Genomic DNA, 18332 nt, shown 5'->3' on the forward strand with positions numbered 1-18332 from the left:
TATTCTTTATATTGATTTTTTTTCGATTTGTAAAATTTTTTTTTTCATACAAAAAAAGGTAAACAGGAGACGAACATTAAAATAAAAAGACAATACTGTATAAAACGGACCAAAACCAAAGTATAACCGGCGTCCGTGACAGACGACGTGAACTGCCTGCTGGACAAGTGCTTCATAAAAGAGAGCGCAAATACATTAGTGATAAAACACACACACACACACACACACACACACACACACACACACACACAGGAAAAAAAAAAAAAACGTGTCGCAGCGTTCATGATGAAAAAATAAAAAAAAAAGGTCAGAAACTGAAATAAAAATGTATCAGTGACATTAAAAACTGAATGCATTATGTACCTTGTAAACTAACGCCCATGGAAAGGTGTGTGACACACACACACACACACACACACACACACACACACCACTTTAACAACAAGACTGAAAGTACATATTTTAGAACAGGAAAACTGGAATTTATTCTCACACACATATATACACACACACGCACGCGCACACACGCACACACACACGGTCCTCTGTACCTCAAAATGTGCCTCAGAAGCTCAAGTGGTGAATCCGTGAGTGTGTAAAAGCTATGAGCGGAGCGACGCAGCCATTTTGGGCCAAAACACCAGAGTTCAGGAGAATGTAGCTAGCAAATAAGTGTCACGGAAAATCCACCAGATTAGCATTACGCAGAACTTGTGGAGTGGTTTGACTGGGAAAGGAATTAAAACAAAAGAGCAGATGTAGCAGCTTACAGTCAGGATGTAGCAAAAGGATCTGGAGCAGAAGGGGCGTGGCCTGTGGTTTTAAAGGCGGAGCCTGAGGCTAGCTTTACCGTTTGTGAACCCTTGAGCGAATGGTTCGTTCCATTTTGGGGCAAATTAACGATTTAAAAAAATGGCAACGCAAAGCTGCACGATGTGTATGTGTGTGTGTGTGTGTGTGTGTGTCAGTGAGAAGTGAGAAGGTGAGGATCCTGAGCAGTTCTATGGAGAGACAAGAAGATGAGACCAGAGGAGAGAAAGAAAGAGAAAGAGAGAGAGAAAGAGAGCACGCAGTGGAGTGATTGAACACGCCAGTGTTGGTGTGTATGAGGTGCACAAGTACTCTACTGCAGCAGCAGCCATTTCTTCACCTGTGTGTGTGTGTGTGTGTGTGTGTGTGTGTGTGTTCTACTTCTAAGAAGTACATTAGTAATGTGATGGTATGCATATTAATTTGCATGAGTATGTGCTCTAATGCGATTCACTCTGTTGGTGTGTGTGTGTGTGTGTGTGTGTGTGTGTGTGTGTGTGTGTGTTCACATCCCTGTTTAAAGTCGACAGGAGAGAATAGAACAGGTTTGTGTGAATGAGTGTGTGTGTAAGTATGTGAGAGTGTGTGTGTGTGTGTGTGTGTGTGTGTGTGTGTGTTCACTCGCTGTCGGACAGCGTCTCGTACTGAGAGCAGAGCAGCGGTTTGGGTTCCTCCTCCCAGGTCCGGCTCTGAGGTTGTGGAGGTCCGGCGGTGGACTGGGTGGGTGAAGGGGAGGGGCCGGGCATCACTGAACCAGGCATGCGCATCATCGTGAAGAGGTTGCAAGGGTACGGGGTGGAGCCTAAGCACATACACAACACACACAAAAATGATCCAGAATATCTTAAATATTCCTTTTCTTCATCTGTTTCATTCCTTTTATTTATACTACAAGAAATACTGTTCATTTATTCAGTATTTTATTATGCATTTATAGTTGCATTCGTTTCATGCATTCATCAATTTAAAGTTCATCTGTTTATGTGGAGTCAAATGTTGCCACAGAAACAACAATGGCTGAACTTTCTGAGCCTCTGACCAATCAGAATCGAGAATTCTTGGTATATAATTATAAGTGATAATACAGGGTTTCTGCAGGTTTCACCACATCAAATTCAGGACATTTTAACACAAGACCAATAAGTATGAAATTTAGGACCTATTTCATCAAAAACACAAAAACACGTTGTCTGAGACTGGCCTTAACCGAGCCCAAAATTCAGTTTGTTTCCAAGCCGAAAACTTGAACTTCCCCGTACCTGAAAATTATGGTACGATCCGAAAGAGATTCACCTTAGACAGAAAGCTGATTGGCTGTTGCATGTTGGTCTCATAATGCAGCAAATTATATTTGGAGCCGTGAAAGAAAGAACTACAACAACCACGAAAACGAACCCAAAATTAAGACCTGTTTAAAATTAGAAACTTTTTAAGTCCTAAAGTAAAAAAAACATATTTAATTTCACTTTTTAAGACCCTGTGGGAACCATGTATAGTTAATTATAATCGAAGTTGAAGTCTTACCTGTGGACGAGGGTCTGTCCTCCCACACTCGGTTGGTGAGAGGTGTGCGGCGGTTGCAGTCTCCCTCGGAGTGGACGGAGGACACGGAAGACGGTCTCTCTCCTCCTGAAAGTCCAGGACCGGGGGACTTTGTCTTGCGGCCGTTGGAACGTCCGCTGCTCTTTGATTTACCTACAACACACACACCATAATGACGTCATATAATTCGACTTCGCAAAGTGATATATATAAGAGAAATATATAAAATAAAAAGTGTGTATTAGTATCATTGTGTGTGTGTGTGTGTGTGTGTGTGGCCCAGGTCCATACCAGACAGTGTGTAGGGCTCGTCAGTGCGTGGATCAGCAGCAGCAGGGGGTCCGGAGACGGAGTTCGAGCGCTCGTCTGCCTGGTCGTCATATTTTCCCATTAGTGCCTTGCGGATGATGGCCTCCAAGCCGATGGTGTTCCCGCTGGAGTCTGGAGGAGGTTGGCTACGCACCGCCACGGAACCTAAAACATGCACTCGTGTTATGAGTTGTTTTTCTAGTTGTCCAGCTACATACATCTTTATAAAACTTTAACACACTTTTTTCTTTCGCTCGAATTGATATTATTTCATAATAGGGTTAAGGTTACCTCCAGTAGCAGAAGCAGGCATGTTGAAGATCTCAGTCCCGGGTTGGCCTGAGTCTGGAGGAGGGAAAGGTGAATATGAAGTCTGAGATACATGATACGGATGAAAGTTTGTGGACACCTGAGTGTAGGATTCTGTCTGAACGTCCGATTCCACATTTAATCCCCGTTTTGCTGTTATAATGATCTCCACTCTTTAGGGAAGATGTTCTAGATTTTAGTGTGTGCTTGTGGAGATTTGTATTTATCCACGAGTGTTAGTAAAGTCAGGTAGTGATGGAGGTGAGAAGGTGAGGAGGCCTGGGTGCAGTCAGCGTTCACATTCATTCAATAGCTCTATAAAAGGAGATCTTCCACTCCAACTCATGTGAAACAGATCTTGATGGAGTTTGCTTTGTGCACAGGGGTGTATTGTCCTGCTGAAACAAGTTTGGGTCTCCTAGATCAAGTGATGGGAAAACTTTGCCATGCACTAAGCAGGAAAAAAAAACAGATATGTTGCAAACTCACTGAAGTCACTGTCATTGCCTACGACCATCTTCTTAATCATCTCCTTCTTGCTCTTGACGATGGCGGAGTTGTTCTCGGTGAGTTTGCTGAAGAATGCAGGTGGCTGGGAGCTGCTCGAGGGAGACCGAGATCCCATCCTGACCGAGACGCCAGGGGGGGAGGAGAAAAGGTGTTATAAGTTTGTGTCTATGTTTTTACATTTATGGCATTTGACAGACACCGTTATCCAGAGTGGAGTTGCAAATGGGAGAACAATTTCAGGTAAATCTCCAGAAACTTTCTATAGGAACTTCATCTGGACAATTTTGGAAATATTCCAAGATTAAAACTTATAAGCCGACATGCATGCAAACTAATACAGATTTTAAAAAATCCCTTTTTTTTTTTTTTACTTTGATTTAATTGTTAGTATCTGGTTGTTTTAACTAAAAAAAAATAAAAAATTACCCTGCAAGTTACATTTAAGTTCCCTGTTATAGGCTCACCTGCAATTTTGTTAATTCCCAGTTTATTCCCATTAACTCCCTTCGAAGTTTTCCAGTCATTAAAAATTCTTGGAATTTGGCAACCCTAATCCAAAGCGATTTACAATGATCTCATTCATACAACTGACAGTTGAGGGCTTAGGGCCTTGCTCAAGGGCCCAGCAGTGGCATTTTAATGGTGCTGGAAACTGAACTTAGATCAGATCAGAAGTCCAACATCTGGGCTCTCTCTCCTCCCTGACAGTATCTCACATGTATTCACTTCAGTTCAGTGTGTCTGTGTGAATATCAAGTCTATACCCTTGTTCGGCTTGTTCGCTGGGACACGCTGCTGCCTGAGATTCCGGCTCTGACACGCCCCCTGGTGGAGAGACGGGCTCAATGCAATCGGCGGACAGGCTCACTGGAGACACTTTACTTTGAGGAGGAGACCTGTTTGGGGAGGAAAAATAAATAAAAGAGCTCAGCATGAGGTTCACAACCTGCCCACAGGATTGACTCTAATAGTGCAGTTATTATGAAGATATCTCTGAGCTGCAATGTGTTCAATCTCCTCACCTGTCTCTCAGCCTGTCTCTGTCGTTGCTGGAGCCCTCGGGGGTAAAGCGGCTGCCGACGCTCGTCTCCAGTGGGGTCTGAGGGGCGCTTGGTGGGCGAGTGAGGTCCAATACGGGTGAACTGTGATAACCATAGACAGACTGGCCTCCCGCCTGCCCCTGCTGTGACTGACGCATGTAATCTTTCTTAATCACCTCCTGAAACAGGAAAGTACGACGGGTGTGTTAGAAATTGCAAAATGTCCGCTTTATTTCATAACATTAAATATGTGCTAAAAGAGGCTCACGCTGATGTGCTGGGCGAGGGTCACCACTCTCTGGGAGCTTTTAACAGCAGGGGACGGGGGCTGTTGGCTGGGAGACAGTCTCTCCTCTGCAATATAAAATACGCTTTGGTGCTCCTTCTGCTGAGCTGCAGTGGTGGAAACAAATATAAAAACAATATGTATTCTATATTTAAAAAATATATATTCACGATTTACATCAAAAAACTCGGGGGTGTGATGGTACACGCATTCGCAACTTGCGCAAAATGTTGATAAACTGCATTTAAAAAAACGACAAGCAAAACAAAAAAATTGTTTTTGCATTCCTCCACCCCCTCCCCCCAACCCTACCGAAATTTAATAAAATGTATTTATCTCGGTTTTGCAACGTAACCACTGCGATAACCGGGGGATTATTGTATTACTGCTTTTAGATATCAATACAGCAGTGTAGCATGTGTGTGTGTGTGTGTGTGTGTGTGTGTGTGTGTAATTTCCCTCTCTTTGAACTCCCTAATCTTCCCATGCCCGACCCCATAGCACATTTGATCCCTCTCTCTTTTGAATCCTCCCCCGCACAGCTATCCAAACACTGCACGAGTTTCCGCTCGAGAGCCAAGAAACCCTCAATCGAACAACAAAGACACTGATGATCTCGAAGAGAAAAGAACAAGAACTAGCAGATCAAATTTAACAACATTCCCAAACCCAGCAAAAAAAAAAAAAAAACATTTGCACTGGAAAGCGGGTCTCACCGAGTGCACGGAGCTCGTGGTCCTTGTTTGGAGTCTTGTTCATGATGCCACTCTCAGTAGCCAGAATAGGAATGGTTCGGCCTGTCGTGAGCCCCACGTGGCTGCCGGGTGCCTGGGCGAAGGCCGACGCGTAAACGCTGCTTCCGCTCGGGCTGGACATCTTGGATTCGGATTTGGGCTCCGGTTGTTTGGGCAGAACTCCGCGGTTCTGGCTTTTGCTCTGCTCTTTGACGCCGCTCGAGTCTGGATAGGAGTCGCTGGCTCTCTGGGGGTGGCCGCTGTAGTTTGAGTAACGCGAGGAACTCTGTGTGGTGGACCTGGAGGGAAAGTGAGATGAATATCAGGGCTGCTTAGTGGCAGAGGTGCTCGTGCATGTGTTTGTATTTTTTTTATATTATATGCCGTATATCCAATGGATAAATGAGCACGAGGTACGCAGCCATGTATGTCTGTGTCTGACCTCAGTACAGACGTGCTGCTGTGCTCCGAACTCTGCAGGTTTTTCGAGCTGGTGTTGTGCAGGACAGTGGGTCTGTGCTGAAGGCTCTCCTGGGGCCGAGGGCTCATCGCCTGGTGGCTGTAAGGCAGAGAAGGTGGACGCGAGCTAGAGCTGCTGCTTCCGGTCTGCTCTGCTGCTCCTGCAGAAACACACACATTAACATTCCGGCGTATTAAAGATATTCTCAAGCGCTGAAAATTGTAATGTGCTGTATATATTCGTCACGTTGTGTGTGTGTGTGTGTGTGTGTGTGTGTGTGTGTGTGTGTGTAATTGTACCAGGTCTCCAGATGGGGGCATGCTCCACATTGCCATGACCGAGAGATCTCTCTCTCTCTCTGTCCCGATCGCGCTCTCTCTCCCTCTCGCGCTCCCTCTCCCTCTCTCGATCCCGTTCTCGTTCTCTCTCCCTCTCGCGGTCTCTTTCGCGGTCTCTTTCGCGGTCTCGTTCTCGCTCCCGGTCTCTCTCGCGCTCTGAAGGCGTCGGCGTGCCCTGGAGTTTGCTTATGTGCGAGCTTCCGACTAGAGACGAGAACAAATTAAAAAATTTATAAATATAAATAAAAACAGGACATGAAATTGACATGGATTGCATTTGGAAGATGCAGAGCCCCCTTATGCAGAGCCACTTACAATTATCTCATTCATTCATTCAATTGAGGGTTAAGGGCCTTGCTCAAGGGCCCAGCAGTGGCAACTCACATCCTTCTGATCAGAAGTCCAACATCCTAACTATTGAGCTACCACTTCCCCACTGAAATGCTGTGTAGGATATCCTGTGTTGATCAGTGTGTGTGTGTGTGTGTGTGTGCGCGTGTACCTGGGGAAATGGGTGAGGTGGTATACCCTCGGCTAGGGAAAGTGGTTGGCGTTCCGGAGAGGTAGTTGATGCGGTCCATTGGGGACGCAGACGCTCCTGAAGGAAGTGAGACAGTGATGAGAAATGACTTATGACATGAAGGTTTTATCCATTTACAGTACAGGGTTTCTGCAGGTTTCACCAAATCGAACACTTTTCAAGAGATTTTTAAAATCCAATAAATAAATAAATAAATGAAATCCGAGCGATCGAGAGAGGGTCGCACCAAGACAGAAAGCTGATTGGCTGTTGCATGTTGGACTCGTTTGTAGTCGTAATACAGTGAAAATTATTTTTGAAAGAAATACAACCTCCAAGAAAACAAACCAAAAAAATAAAAAAAAATAAAAACAACAAAAGGTTCTAAAGTGCTGCAGGAGCATGTGAATGTGAAGTGGAGGCGGCGTTACACGGACATCGAAAAATTAACACCCAGAACAGTGAATTTAAGAGTTTTCAGGGTCTTAAATTAACATTTTTTTTTTTAGACTCCACAGAAACCCTAAAGTATAGCTAAGCAGTGTGTGTGTGTGTGTGTGTCTACCTCGTGTTGCAGGTGAGTAGGGTAAAGTGAGCGGTGGGTCCCGTGGACCTCTCAGTAGATCGGATCTCTGCGTCATAGCTGCTGCAGGCCACTGGTGCATCTGCTGTGAGGTGATGTAGTCGGTGAAGAGTGTGTGTCTGTTCTCGAGGGCCGCCGTATCAGGGAAGCCCCGGATTAGATAAGGGGGATAGGGGTGGGGGTATCCAGGAGCAGGAGCCAGGTGTCGTGGCAGGTAATAAGCAGCTGAAAGTGGTACGCAGTGTTATAAGTTAATTAGAATGCAAGATATTTCTATTAAGGAGATTCACGCTCACGTGCTGGCCTACCTGGATCTAAAGGAATGCCCCGGGGCAGGGCAGCAGGGTCGAAGGGCAGCGATATCTGCCTTGGGTACATGTCGGTTCCCAGACCCTGCAGCAGCCGCTCGTAGGAGGCCAGAGAGGCGGCGTGATCCCCCACGACAGGCAGCGGAGACTTGGTGGTGCTCATTTCTCGAGGAGTTGGCGTAGACTTGCGTTCCTGCTGAGGAACCTTAGCCGAGCCTGGGAGAGACGTGCATGCATTCAGTAATGCAATTCCAAGCATTATGGCACGTAGAAAAACAAACAAGTCGAAAACTTGATTCAAGAAATAATCTCCGTTATGTAACCAAAACTATGTAGTTTTAACCAAAATTATTCTGCAAAATGTTTTTTTTTCAACTACATTTAAGTTCCCTGTCATTAACTAACCTGCAAATTTGAATTTTGCATTTTATACCCATTAATTCCTGCTAATTCCTATTAATTCCCATGGAAAGGTTCGCCTTGAAAATTCCTGGAATTTTCCTTGGATTGTGCAACCCTAACCTTCGTGCTGCCGCTGCGGCGTGTCTCTGCTCGTCAGTGGGGATCCTCTGTGCGAAGGCGGCGCGTATCCAGCCCTCTTGTGCTCATCGTAGCCCACGGGGCTGTGGTGGCTTTTGCCTGCCTGTTCTGCTCCCAGCACCAGGGAGCTTGAGGTGCTGACCACGGCGCTGGGCCGAGATTTAGGCCCCGGCTCGTCGTAGTGGCCCCTCTCTAAATGAGGCGGGAGATTCGAGTATGGCCGAGGGGAGCTGGATATGATGGAGCGCACGTCGTGGCGTTTGGACGAACCTGCGGGCTCCAGTTTGAGAGGCGTGCCCTGTAAATCAACCATTCACTCAATAATGCGGCTCTGAATAAATAGGACAAAACTCAGTGTCCTGGTTTAAAAATATAAACAGAAATGAGTGAGTGAGTGACCTGCGTGATGGAGCCCTCTTTCGGTGCTTTGCTCATCAGCACCCCCTCTGGTGGGATGAGGTGAATGGAGCGCCCGCCCTCTTTAACCGTAGGCACTACGCCATCATGGGGGCGGCCCTTGATGGCGTCAGGGCCGCGAGGAGACGGAGAGCTCTCGCGCTTCAACTGCTTCGGCTCCCGGCGCGAATACTCCTCCTGGGCGTCGACGTGACGTGGGATACCTGGGAAGCACGAAAAGCGTTCGTTCTTTTATTAGCGAACGCGTTCGTGTGTAACATGAGGAGTGTGTGTACACGAGCGGCGCTCACCCTGCGAGATAGAGCCACGGTGATGAGGACGAGGACTCTCTCTCTCCTGAGGCATCGCTCTACCCATCAACCCTACGACAACAGGGGGAGATGAAGAGGTTTAGAAAATGAATGTAAAATTATTAGGGGGAAAAAAAAAAAAAAACTTCCGATCAGAGAGATCTATCATCTGTACTGACCCTCAGCGGTGGACAGTGTGTCCCGTAATGGCAGCACTCGAGAGATTCCCCCTCCTTCCATGATTTCGTATGAGCGTTTCATCCCCAACACCTCTCCTCTGCCTTCCTCCTTTGGGTTCGGGGCGCCTGTAAACAGGAGAAAGGAAACCATGGGCGAATATAACAAAAGCATGAAATACCTGGTGGTGTGTGTGTGTGTTATAAATAATTTAATATAAATAATATATAAATATATATGAGATTATAATTACGGTCATAGGAGAGGACGTGTCCACTGATGCCCTCATACAAGACGTGTCCCTTGGCTTGGTTTTCCTCTCTGGATCTGTCTCTGCTGGGGCTGTCCTCAGCGATAAGACGAGTAATGGTACCCTTATACAGCACATCTGCAGGGGTGCCCTGTCAAACACACACACAATTTACATAGAATAATGTACAAGTCATTTCGAGGAGACACACACACACAGAGACATTTTTATATATAAAAATACATACACATACAGCTGTTTGTGTGTTTATGCGTTTGGGTCTATTCGCATGCAGCTGTGCGTGTGTGTGTGATCAGAGGAAGGGTATTAAAAAAGATGGGACAGTGTGCACCCGCTGCTATGGCAACTGAGTGTAGATAGATTGCTTGTTATATCATTCCGTTCTAGTACGCACACACACACACACACACACACACACACACACACACACACACACACACAGACTGAAAGAGGATCAAAGTGTGCTAGCTCCAGAGATGTGAGATGGCTGACTGATGGAAAAGGGTTCAGCCATTAATGTAAAGTTTATAGAAAAGGTATGTGAACACCTGACCATAAGATCACTATATGCTTCCTGTTTCCACATTAGGTCTCCATTGTCTGTTATAATATCCCCCACTCTTCTGGGAAGATGTTCCACTAGATTTTTTTTTGTTGGGGTTTGTGGAGATTCATTAAGAAACAAGGGTGTTAATAAAGTCAGGTACTGATGGATGGAGGTGAGAAGCTGAGGAGGCCTGGGGTGCCGTCAGCGTTCACATTCATTCATGTTAAATAGTTTTGGAGCTCTATAGCAGGAGATCTTCCACTCCAACCCATGTAAAGCAGATGATCTTCGAGTTTTTATGCGATTGTGTGCCTTCAACATTGTGGTAACAGTTTGGAGAAGCACCAAACACAGCTGGAAAACTCAGGTGTCCCAATACTTTTGTTTATATTGTGTATATTTCTTTAGAGGTTTGCAGTTGGTACTTATTTTTTACTGAAAGATTATCTGGTTTATTTCAAGTGTTCATTACGGTGTTTTGTTACACACACACACACACACACACACACACACACACACACACACACACACACACACACACACACACACACACACCTGAGTGATGGAGCCACCACGGTATGTTATGGAGGATTCGGGGTGGATGCGCGTGCCAGGAATACCCTTTGTGATGCTTCCTCCTTGTACAGCTGGCATTGGGCCTGTAAAACACACACACACACACACACACACACACACACACACACACACACACACACACAGTAAGAACTACCCAGCTAATGCTCTTACACAAATAAACATGCCTTAAATATTACTTTGTTTCATTGTGTGTGTGTGTGTGTGTGTGTAGAGATGCAGAAAGCTACTAGACAATGTAAAAAGTTGATGTGTTGATGGGGGTGATGTAAAATGTTTTCAGGCATTACGACCTTGCTGTGACCTTGACCTTGTCTGGACGACCGTTACCTAGGTAACAGTGGGTATTTTTATTTATTGATTTATTTTTTTTGCAGCTTTACTAAGTTTCATGGTGTTTCTGGTTCTTCATATGGCGAGTAATCATCAGAGAGCTGAGGATTAGTGAGAACACGCTGGAATGTCTTATGCGTCCCTGTTACGGTTGGACGTCCCCGATCGGGATCGGCGTTTTCATAGTGACGGACGCGTGGAAACGATGCTAAATAACTGATAGAGGGTAACGCTGACTAACCGCGGCCGCCGAGGCTCTCCGGAGCAATGCCGTGTGTGGACAGATTCTCAGCCTGAGATGAGGAGGGGCCACGTGGAGACAGCTGCTCCTGTTTAACCACTGGGTACCCGGCTGTGTGTGAGAGAGAGAGAGAGAGAGAGAGAGAGAGAGAGAGAGAGAGAGAGAGAGAGAGAGAGAGAGAGAGAGAGAGAGAAGAGTTGAGGTAGAGAGAGAGGGGGAAAAAGAGAGAGTGCAAGGAAGAGGGAGAGAAAGAAAAAGAGTGGTTGGAAAGACGGGGAGAGGGAGGGGGAGCAAGAGAGAAAGAGAGAGAGAGAGAGAGAGAGCATTAAAACTAATCATGTCCTGTATTACACAATAACAGCTACTAATTGAAACAGAATGTCTTACACTGTTCGTTTAAAGCACCATGGTTCTCACACACACACACACACACACACACACACACACACACACACACACACACTACCGAGTTTCCGATGCTCCATCCAGGAGAGAGGCAGTGCTCCAGGAGTCATCTTGCCGTAGTCTGAGCTGTGGGCGGGGCTGTGCATCTGCACTGGCGTACCCTGGAAACACAAACACTCATAAGCAAACAAAATCAAACAGAAATCAAACTATTCAGATCCAAAAAAATATATATCATTATAGTACTTTACATTATCAAAGTACTAGTTACTCGTATCGCCTCCTTTTCTCCAGTAACTTCTTTTTTACTAAAGAACAGTGTTGCTTCTTATCTATTTGCAGCTACACTCATCTCTAACTTGCATTACACCAATTATAAACAGTCCCAACCGAAACCCCTGCATGTCTTGTTGCCTCTGTCTGACACTGGAGACTCCTTTCTGATGAACCCGTGTGTTCACCAGAATCCTGTCGGGTTGCGGGTTAATCTTCTTCCTCACGTACAAAAATAAAATGCTTGTGGTGTGGGCACTGCGCGCTGTTCTCGGTTCTGTGACGTTGTTGGGTGCTGCGAGTCGTTAGTGAGGTCTGTTTAACACTACCAGGTGCTGTGTGATGTTGCTAAACGCTGTGCAATGTGACCAAGTTTTTTATCGATGTGTGACGTTGTTAAGCGCTGCGTGTCTTGTGTGATGTTAACAGGTGCTATGCCATATTGTTATACCCTGTGCCACATTGTGAAATTTTATTGCCCGTTATGTTGCTGATGGTTGTGCAACACTGTCAACGTTTGTGCGATGTAATCAGGAGCGAGTTAATAATACTGGTTGTTATTTTGCTAACCGTTGTGCGATGTTATTAGGAGAGGTGTAATAATATTGGTTATGTTGCGATGTTGTCAGGAGCGGTGTAATAATACTGGTTGTTATGTTGCGATGTTATTAGGAGAGGTGTAATAATACTGGTTATGTTGCTGACAGTTGTGCAATGTTGTCAGGAGCGGTGTAATAATACTGGTTGTTATGTTGCGATGTTGTCAGGGGCGGTGTAATGTTATGTTGTTGACAGTTGTGCGATGTTACCGGGCACTGTGTGACATTGTTGGGAGAGGTTTCATATCACCAGGTAATATGTGACGTTGTTGACAGTTGTGGGACGTTGTTGGGAGCTGTGTGACAGGTGTGTATGAACATGTGACTGAAGGAAAGGGTTGTGATGTGAAGGTGTACCTGTGTGATGGAGCCGCCCGGTTTAGCTGAAGAAATGAGAGGAGGAGGGTCGGGGATGTGCAGCGGCCGTACACCAGCCAGCCTTTCCTGCTGAGGAGCTACACAGACACACACACACACACACACACACACACACACACACACACACACACACACACACACACACACACACACACACGAATCAGAGCTCAGTCTAACACAATAATTACACATTAAATAAACTGAATGGAGCTCATGCCTTTCATTCTTTTACTACACCTTCTATCATTCCTTTTAATGGAGCAATGGCTCTTCCTTCTTCTTGTCTTCCTTTCTTCCCCCTTTCATTTACATTCTTTTTGTTTATCACAGCCTAATTCTGTCTCACCTTTTTCCGTATCATTTCCTACTATCGTTCTCTTTGTCGTATCCCTATTTTCTTTTGTCCACTTCTTTCTTATCCTCCCCTTCTTTTCATCTATCATATTTCTTTCTTTCGAAACCATTCCATATTTTCATTCCCCGTTCTATACAGTATGGCGTTCTTTTCATTCGCTTTGTATCCATTTTCTTTCTACCCTGCTTCCATCTTTCCATCCTTCCACCATGTCCTCTGCTGTATCACTAAACTGCGGCACCAAAAACACAAATTGCTATACGACAGGGTGAAAAGTATCGGGACAGGAGCGGTTGACCACGGGGCCGATAAAAACGAATAAAGAAGAAACAGATGACTTGTTGTATGCCGTGTGTGTGTGTGTGTGTGTGTGTGTGTGTGTGTGTGTGTGTGTGTGCGCACGTGCGAGTGTCTTACAGGAGTTATAGTGCAGGTACGGCGACATCACAGGACGGCCGAGACTCATGGCTCTGATGTGATCCGGGCCGGGATCCTTCTTCAAGTCGGTGAGAGGAGAGAACGCCCGGGGTTTATCTACAAACACACACACACACACACGCAGGTGATTTTGACCTGACTGTACAGAAGCGACCGGAGTGTGTGAGGTCAGATCGACTCGGCCTGAGCAGAAATAAATAAATAAAACAAAATACATTAAAATCCCCATCTGCACACTGACAAAGCCAGCACAAGCACCAGGAGGGTAAACACTCTTACACACACACACACACACACACACACATACACACACGCACACCCACACCCACACACACACGCACAGCAAAAAGCGAACGCGTTTTCAGATCAACAGATCAAATCAAATCACTGGAACAATGTGGGAAGCGTGTGATTGGCCGCCCCTGATCATCATTCTGTACATCACACATGAGGCTGAGGGGGAAAAAAATCGTGTGTGTTTCTGTGCCGTGTGTAAAAACCTACGTAATCCGTGAAGCAGAGAGTGTAGCCATCTTTCCTTCCCCCCCTCCAGTTCTGCAGGGATGATACAGATAGACTACAGCTGAGCACATCAGCTCAATGCAGAAATGAATTCAGAAATAAATAAAAAATAAATAAAATCATACACCATACGCCTCACACACAAGCTTTCAGTTTAGCACTTTAGTGCTTTCACTAGGTCCTGGCTTCAGAGATGCATGAGGAGTCTTCTAGAGATTTCCAGAAAGGTCTGAGGACACATTTATACACGGCATGGACAAAATGTTTGTGGACACCTGAGCGTGAGATCGAAAGGTTTTTTGTTTGTTTTGTTTTTTTAAACATCCCATTCCCCGTTTGCTCTTACAATAACCTCCACTCTTCTGGGAAGATGCTTCACTAGATTCTATAGAGATTTGTGCTTATTCAGGACGTACAAAAGGGCTGAAGCTCTACAGAGGATCTTCCCTCCAAACAGCTTTTGGGTCTCCTGGTTCAATTTCAATCTCCAAAGACGTCATAAACAGTCGTGTGCCTCCGGCATTGTGCTAACGGTTTGGGGAGGAGCCACATATGGCTGGAAAAGTCAAGCGTCCCACTTCTTTTGTCCATACAGTGCACCTCCGGTTTGATGAAATCAAACTACCTTATAGCATAAGAAAGTGAAGCACGGTGGTGGTGGCGATGGCGTGAAATCAAGTCACCCTTGGCCAGGTGGTTGTTCGCTTGGTTGGTAGGTAGAAACATGGCTGTCCTACAACGAACAGGTGAAGTAAATAACACTGTTGATCTCTTCATCATGGCACCTGTTAGTGGGTGGAGATATTTATGAGGCAGCAAGTGATGTCTAGACGACTGGACTAAAGCATCTCCAAAACTCTTGTAGGCTGGTGGTCTGCAGTGGTCAGTATCTATCAAAAGTGCTCTGAGGAAGGAACAGCGGCGAACCGGCGACAGCGTCGCGGGCGGCTGAGGCTCAGTGATGCTGCTCAGTTCTTTGAAACATCTCATGTGCCATGATTATCTGGTGCTTGTAGAGCACCCAATTGTCTGAAACCTTTTAGGTAGATTGTTTTTTGAACAAACTCTGGTTCGTCCATGAACTTGCGAAGGTTTACCGAGATGGTGTCAAGAAACATTATGGAATACGAGAAACAGAAATATGATGGGTTATTACGACATGTTATTACGGGTATGATGGGTTATTACGACATGTTATTACGGGTATGATGGGTTATTACGACATGTTATTACGGGTATGATGGGTTATTACGACATGTTATTACGGGTATGATGGGTTATTACGACATGTTATTACGGGTACGATGGGTTATTACGACATGTAACCTCTTTCATGTTGCACGTTTTATTAATAAATAATGCGCAAATGCTCAATAGGGGGTCGACACTCGTGCAAGCCACAGTAAAAGACTTCGATATCACAATCTGGTGTTCGGAGGTGTTTGTTAGAACCTATAAAGTTTCAGGCATCGAGAGACCGAGGAGGAAAACAAAACGTAATACACAAAGCAGTTATGGAAAACTAAACGAGTGTGACATGATGATATTCATACAGAAAGAAAAAAAGAAAGAAAAGAAAAGTCTGCCCTCTGAAACATCTCCATCTCGCAACTGAAACTGGTTATAAACAGCAAATATCGTTTCTACGGTTACAGGTTTCAGTGTCTACTCTTTTCTCCTTCCAGTGAAACGAGACTCGTGTTAAAGTGGGATTCCAGAGTTTCAGTCTTGATAGGACACGTTTTAATTCATAGCAACTCAGGGTGTAACGGTGCACGTATTTGTAATCCTGTTTAGGTGCGGAACCTGGTTACCAAGTACCAAGATATCCCTCCTGTACATATTAAGCGAGACACGGACTGAGCCGTAAATGTTGTGTACACCCCTTTATATATTGACCCGTTCTAGAATGCTTGATTCTGACTGGCTGGAATGATTTTTTTTTTTTTTTACACAAACAATCGAGACCGAGACGGAGACGTGCAGAGGTGAGAACATAAATCCAAAAGTGCATCAGAACCCAAACGCCGTACCTTCTTTCTCCCTGTCGGAGGGCGTCGGTGTTCTGGTTCGGATCCGTGGGCTCCCGGATTCAGCGATGCTGCCGGGGTAATGCTGCGATTTGATTGGCTGAGGATGCTGTTGCTGCTGCTGTTGCTGCTGCTGCTGCTTGGTCACTTGGGACGACTCGTGTGCCATGATGATCTGCTGTTCGTAGAGTGCCTGTGCATCGGGCATCAGCTGCGGCTTCCCCAACATGCCTCCAGCGGCTACGGAAATGTCTGGCATCTGCACACGAGCATGAAAAGTGTTCAAGCAGAGGATTTTAAACGTTTCCATTTCAACTGATCGAAATGATAAACTGCAGCAAGAAGCGATGAGAGAATGTGATGAAACGAATGCAAACGATGCCTGATTTCCTTGGTACCACTGTGGTGTTGTTTTTTATAGTACCTCTGGTACTGCATTAATACTGAATAAAAAAAAGTTTTGAAATAGAAAAAAATTGTTGATTTATTATTATTATAATGATTTATTATAATATTTATGATTTATGATTCTAGACCATGATCCTGAAGCCTGTGGATCAGGACTAACAGCCATGTGCTGAGAGGACGGATGGAGGAGAACGACAGCTCGGTGATGTCAGAGATTTGCAGCAGTCTTATTATCCATGGTAACGGAGGCAGGTCGGTGCATCTAATCCGCTCTGAGACGGCAGAGGGGATCAGACTATTCACATGGCATGTGACACACACACACACACACAAGGGACGGTGAGATTCACCGATTTACATAAAAGTGAATCGCAATGCATTGTTTTTCACTTGCATCTGCAAAAAAAAGATTTATTTCTATATAATAATTCGTTGAGGCGCTACACTTTAACTCTTTACAAAGGGAGCGATCATTTGTGACCGTTTTTTCTTCCCATGTAGATCGATTTCTCCTTATTAAACCATTTCCCTCAGCACCGCTACGTGAAAAACGATGCTACGGCGTGTCCCGAGAGTCACATAGAATGGAGATTTACATGGCAGAGGTAGAGCTGTAACTTCCTGGAGACACAACAGGAATAGAACGCCTGGAAATGGAAATCGGGAATCGAACTGCTTCTTAATAGGGGCGAATTGTATCGTATCGCATCGGTCGCTGCTTCGTGTGTATCTTTAATGTATCGTTGTATAGATTATGTATAAAGACACACACCAGGGTGCGGTTTACGAGTCGTTCTCTTATCCACTGCAGCGTTATAGAATTACAGATGTGGGATGATGCGATCAAAGAGAACGGGTGTGTAATTAGTGTGTACTTAGGGACTGGTGAGGTGTGCGGGAGGTCTGCGTGTGTGTGTGTGTGTGTGTGTGTTTGTGTGCTCACTATGGGAGGAATAGCGGCTGCTCTCTGTTTGAGCTGTTTGAGGTCCAGTGGTTTCTGCAGTGCAGTTGAGATCACGCCGTCGTGGGCGTAACTCAACAGGCTCGGCCTGGGAGACGTTATTCTAGAGAAAACGAGAGAGGGAGAGAGATTAGATGAAAAAAAGAGGGACGAAAAGGAGAACTGCATGGACGGGATGAAAGAGAAGAGAGAGATGGAAAGGAAGGAAAAGAAGGAACAGAGGAAAATGATGGCATAAACAAGCAAGAGATGATGAAGAGAAAGTGAAAAGAAAAGCAGAGGGAAAAACAGGGAAAATAAAGAGGGAAAACTCGAGAAAAGGAATGAGAAAGAAAAAAATGCAAGAAAAAAGGGGACAGAAGAGGACATAACAGGGCAGAAAAGGAGGAAGGAGATTGCAGACGAGTGGAAAGGAAAGGGAATGAAAGATGAAAAGAAAAGACAAATGAACGGAGGAGAGAATAGGATGTCATTCCTAAATATGGTCAGAGTCCATCCTATTTACACTCTATAAACAAACTTGGTGTATTATTAAAATTCCACTTGCGTTCTCGTGCACGTACACACACACACGCACGCACGCACGCACACGCACACACGCACACGCACACACGCACACACGCACACACGCACACACGCACACACGCACACACGCACACACGCACACACGCACTACTCAGACTGCTGTTTCCTCTGGAGCAGCCAACACTGTGGAATAACAGAGCAGGTCGATTTAACACAAAGCGGCTCTGCTAAATCGGCCTCGTTTTTTCTCCTCTCTGACCCCTGCCACACCCCCTCACC

The 18332-nt window shown here is 45.4% G+C and overlaps 1 protein-coding gene across 2 annotated transcripts in view; it reads right to left on the bottom strand.

Moving 5' to 3' along the window:
* Positions 1-460: 460 nt before the first annotated feature.
* ncor2 (nuclear receptor corepressor 2) overlaps positions 461-18332 on the bottom strand; it is a 63729-nt gene continuing 45857 nt past the window's right edge. The window contains exons 20-46 of one of the 2 annotated variants that reach the window (XM_046870325.1): position 18332; positions 17511-17631; positions 16163-16418; positions 13587-13703; positions 12794-12891; positions 11626-11725; positions 11160-11270; positions 10547-10650; positions 9427-9574; positions 9176-9301; positions 8997-9068; positions 8689-8909; positions 8272-8587; positions 7750-7965; positions 7424-7666; positions 6841-6936; positions 6300-6542; positions 5983-6160; positions 5523-5839; positions 4789-4913; positions 4503-4699; positions 4245-4376; positions 3460-3569; positions 2953-3006; positions 2644-2826; positions 2335-2505; positions 461-1612 (exon numbers count right to left, since the gene is read on the bottom strand). The exon at position 18332 is cut by the window's right edge and continues 402 nt beyond it. In XM_046870325.1, coding sequence (XP_046726281.1) covers positions 1428-1612; positions 2335-2505; positions 2644-2826; positions 2953-3006; positions 3460-3569; positions 4245-4376; positions 4503-4699; positions 4789-4913; positions 5523-5839; positions 5983-6160; positions 6300-6542; positions 6841-6936; positions 7424-7666; positions 7750-7965; positions 8272-8587; positions 8689-8909; positions 8997-9068; positions 9176-9301; positions 9427-9574; positions 10547-10650; positions 11160-11270; positions 11626-11725; positions 12794-12891; positions 13587-13703; positions 16163-16418; positions 17511-17631; position 18332 — 4241 coding nt within the window. In that variant the 3' untranslated portion in view covers positions 461-1427. Of the gene's footprint in view, positions 1613-2334; positions 2506-2643; positions 2827-2952; positions 3007-3459; positions 3597-4244; positions 4377-4502; positions 4700-4788; positions 4914-5522; positions 5840-5982; positions 6161-6299; positions 6543-6840; positions 6937-7423; positions 7667-7749; positions 7966-8271; positions 8588-8688; positions 8910-8996; positions 9069-9175; positions 9302-9426; positions 9575-10546; positions 10651-11159; positions 11271-11625; positions 11726-12793; positions 12892-13586; positions 13704-16162; positions 16419-17510; positions 17632-18331 lie in introns of both variants that reach the window. The other variant, XM_046870324.1, reaches the window with a different exon arrangement.

The sequence above is a fragment of the Silurus meridionalis genome, chromosome 17, assembly GCF_014805685.1.
Source record: "Silurus meridionalis isolate SWU-2019-XX chromosome 17, ASM1480568v1, whole genome shotgun sequence".
Lineage (NCBI taxonomy): Eukaryota > Metazoa > Chordata > Actinopteri > Siluriformes > Siluridae > Silurus > Silurus meridionalis.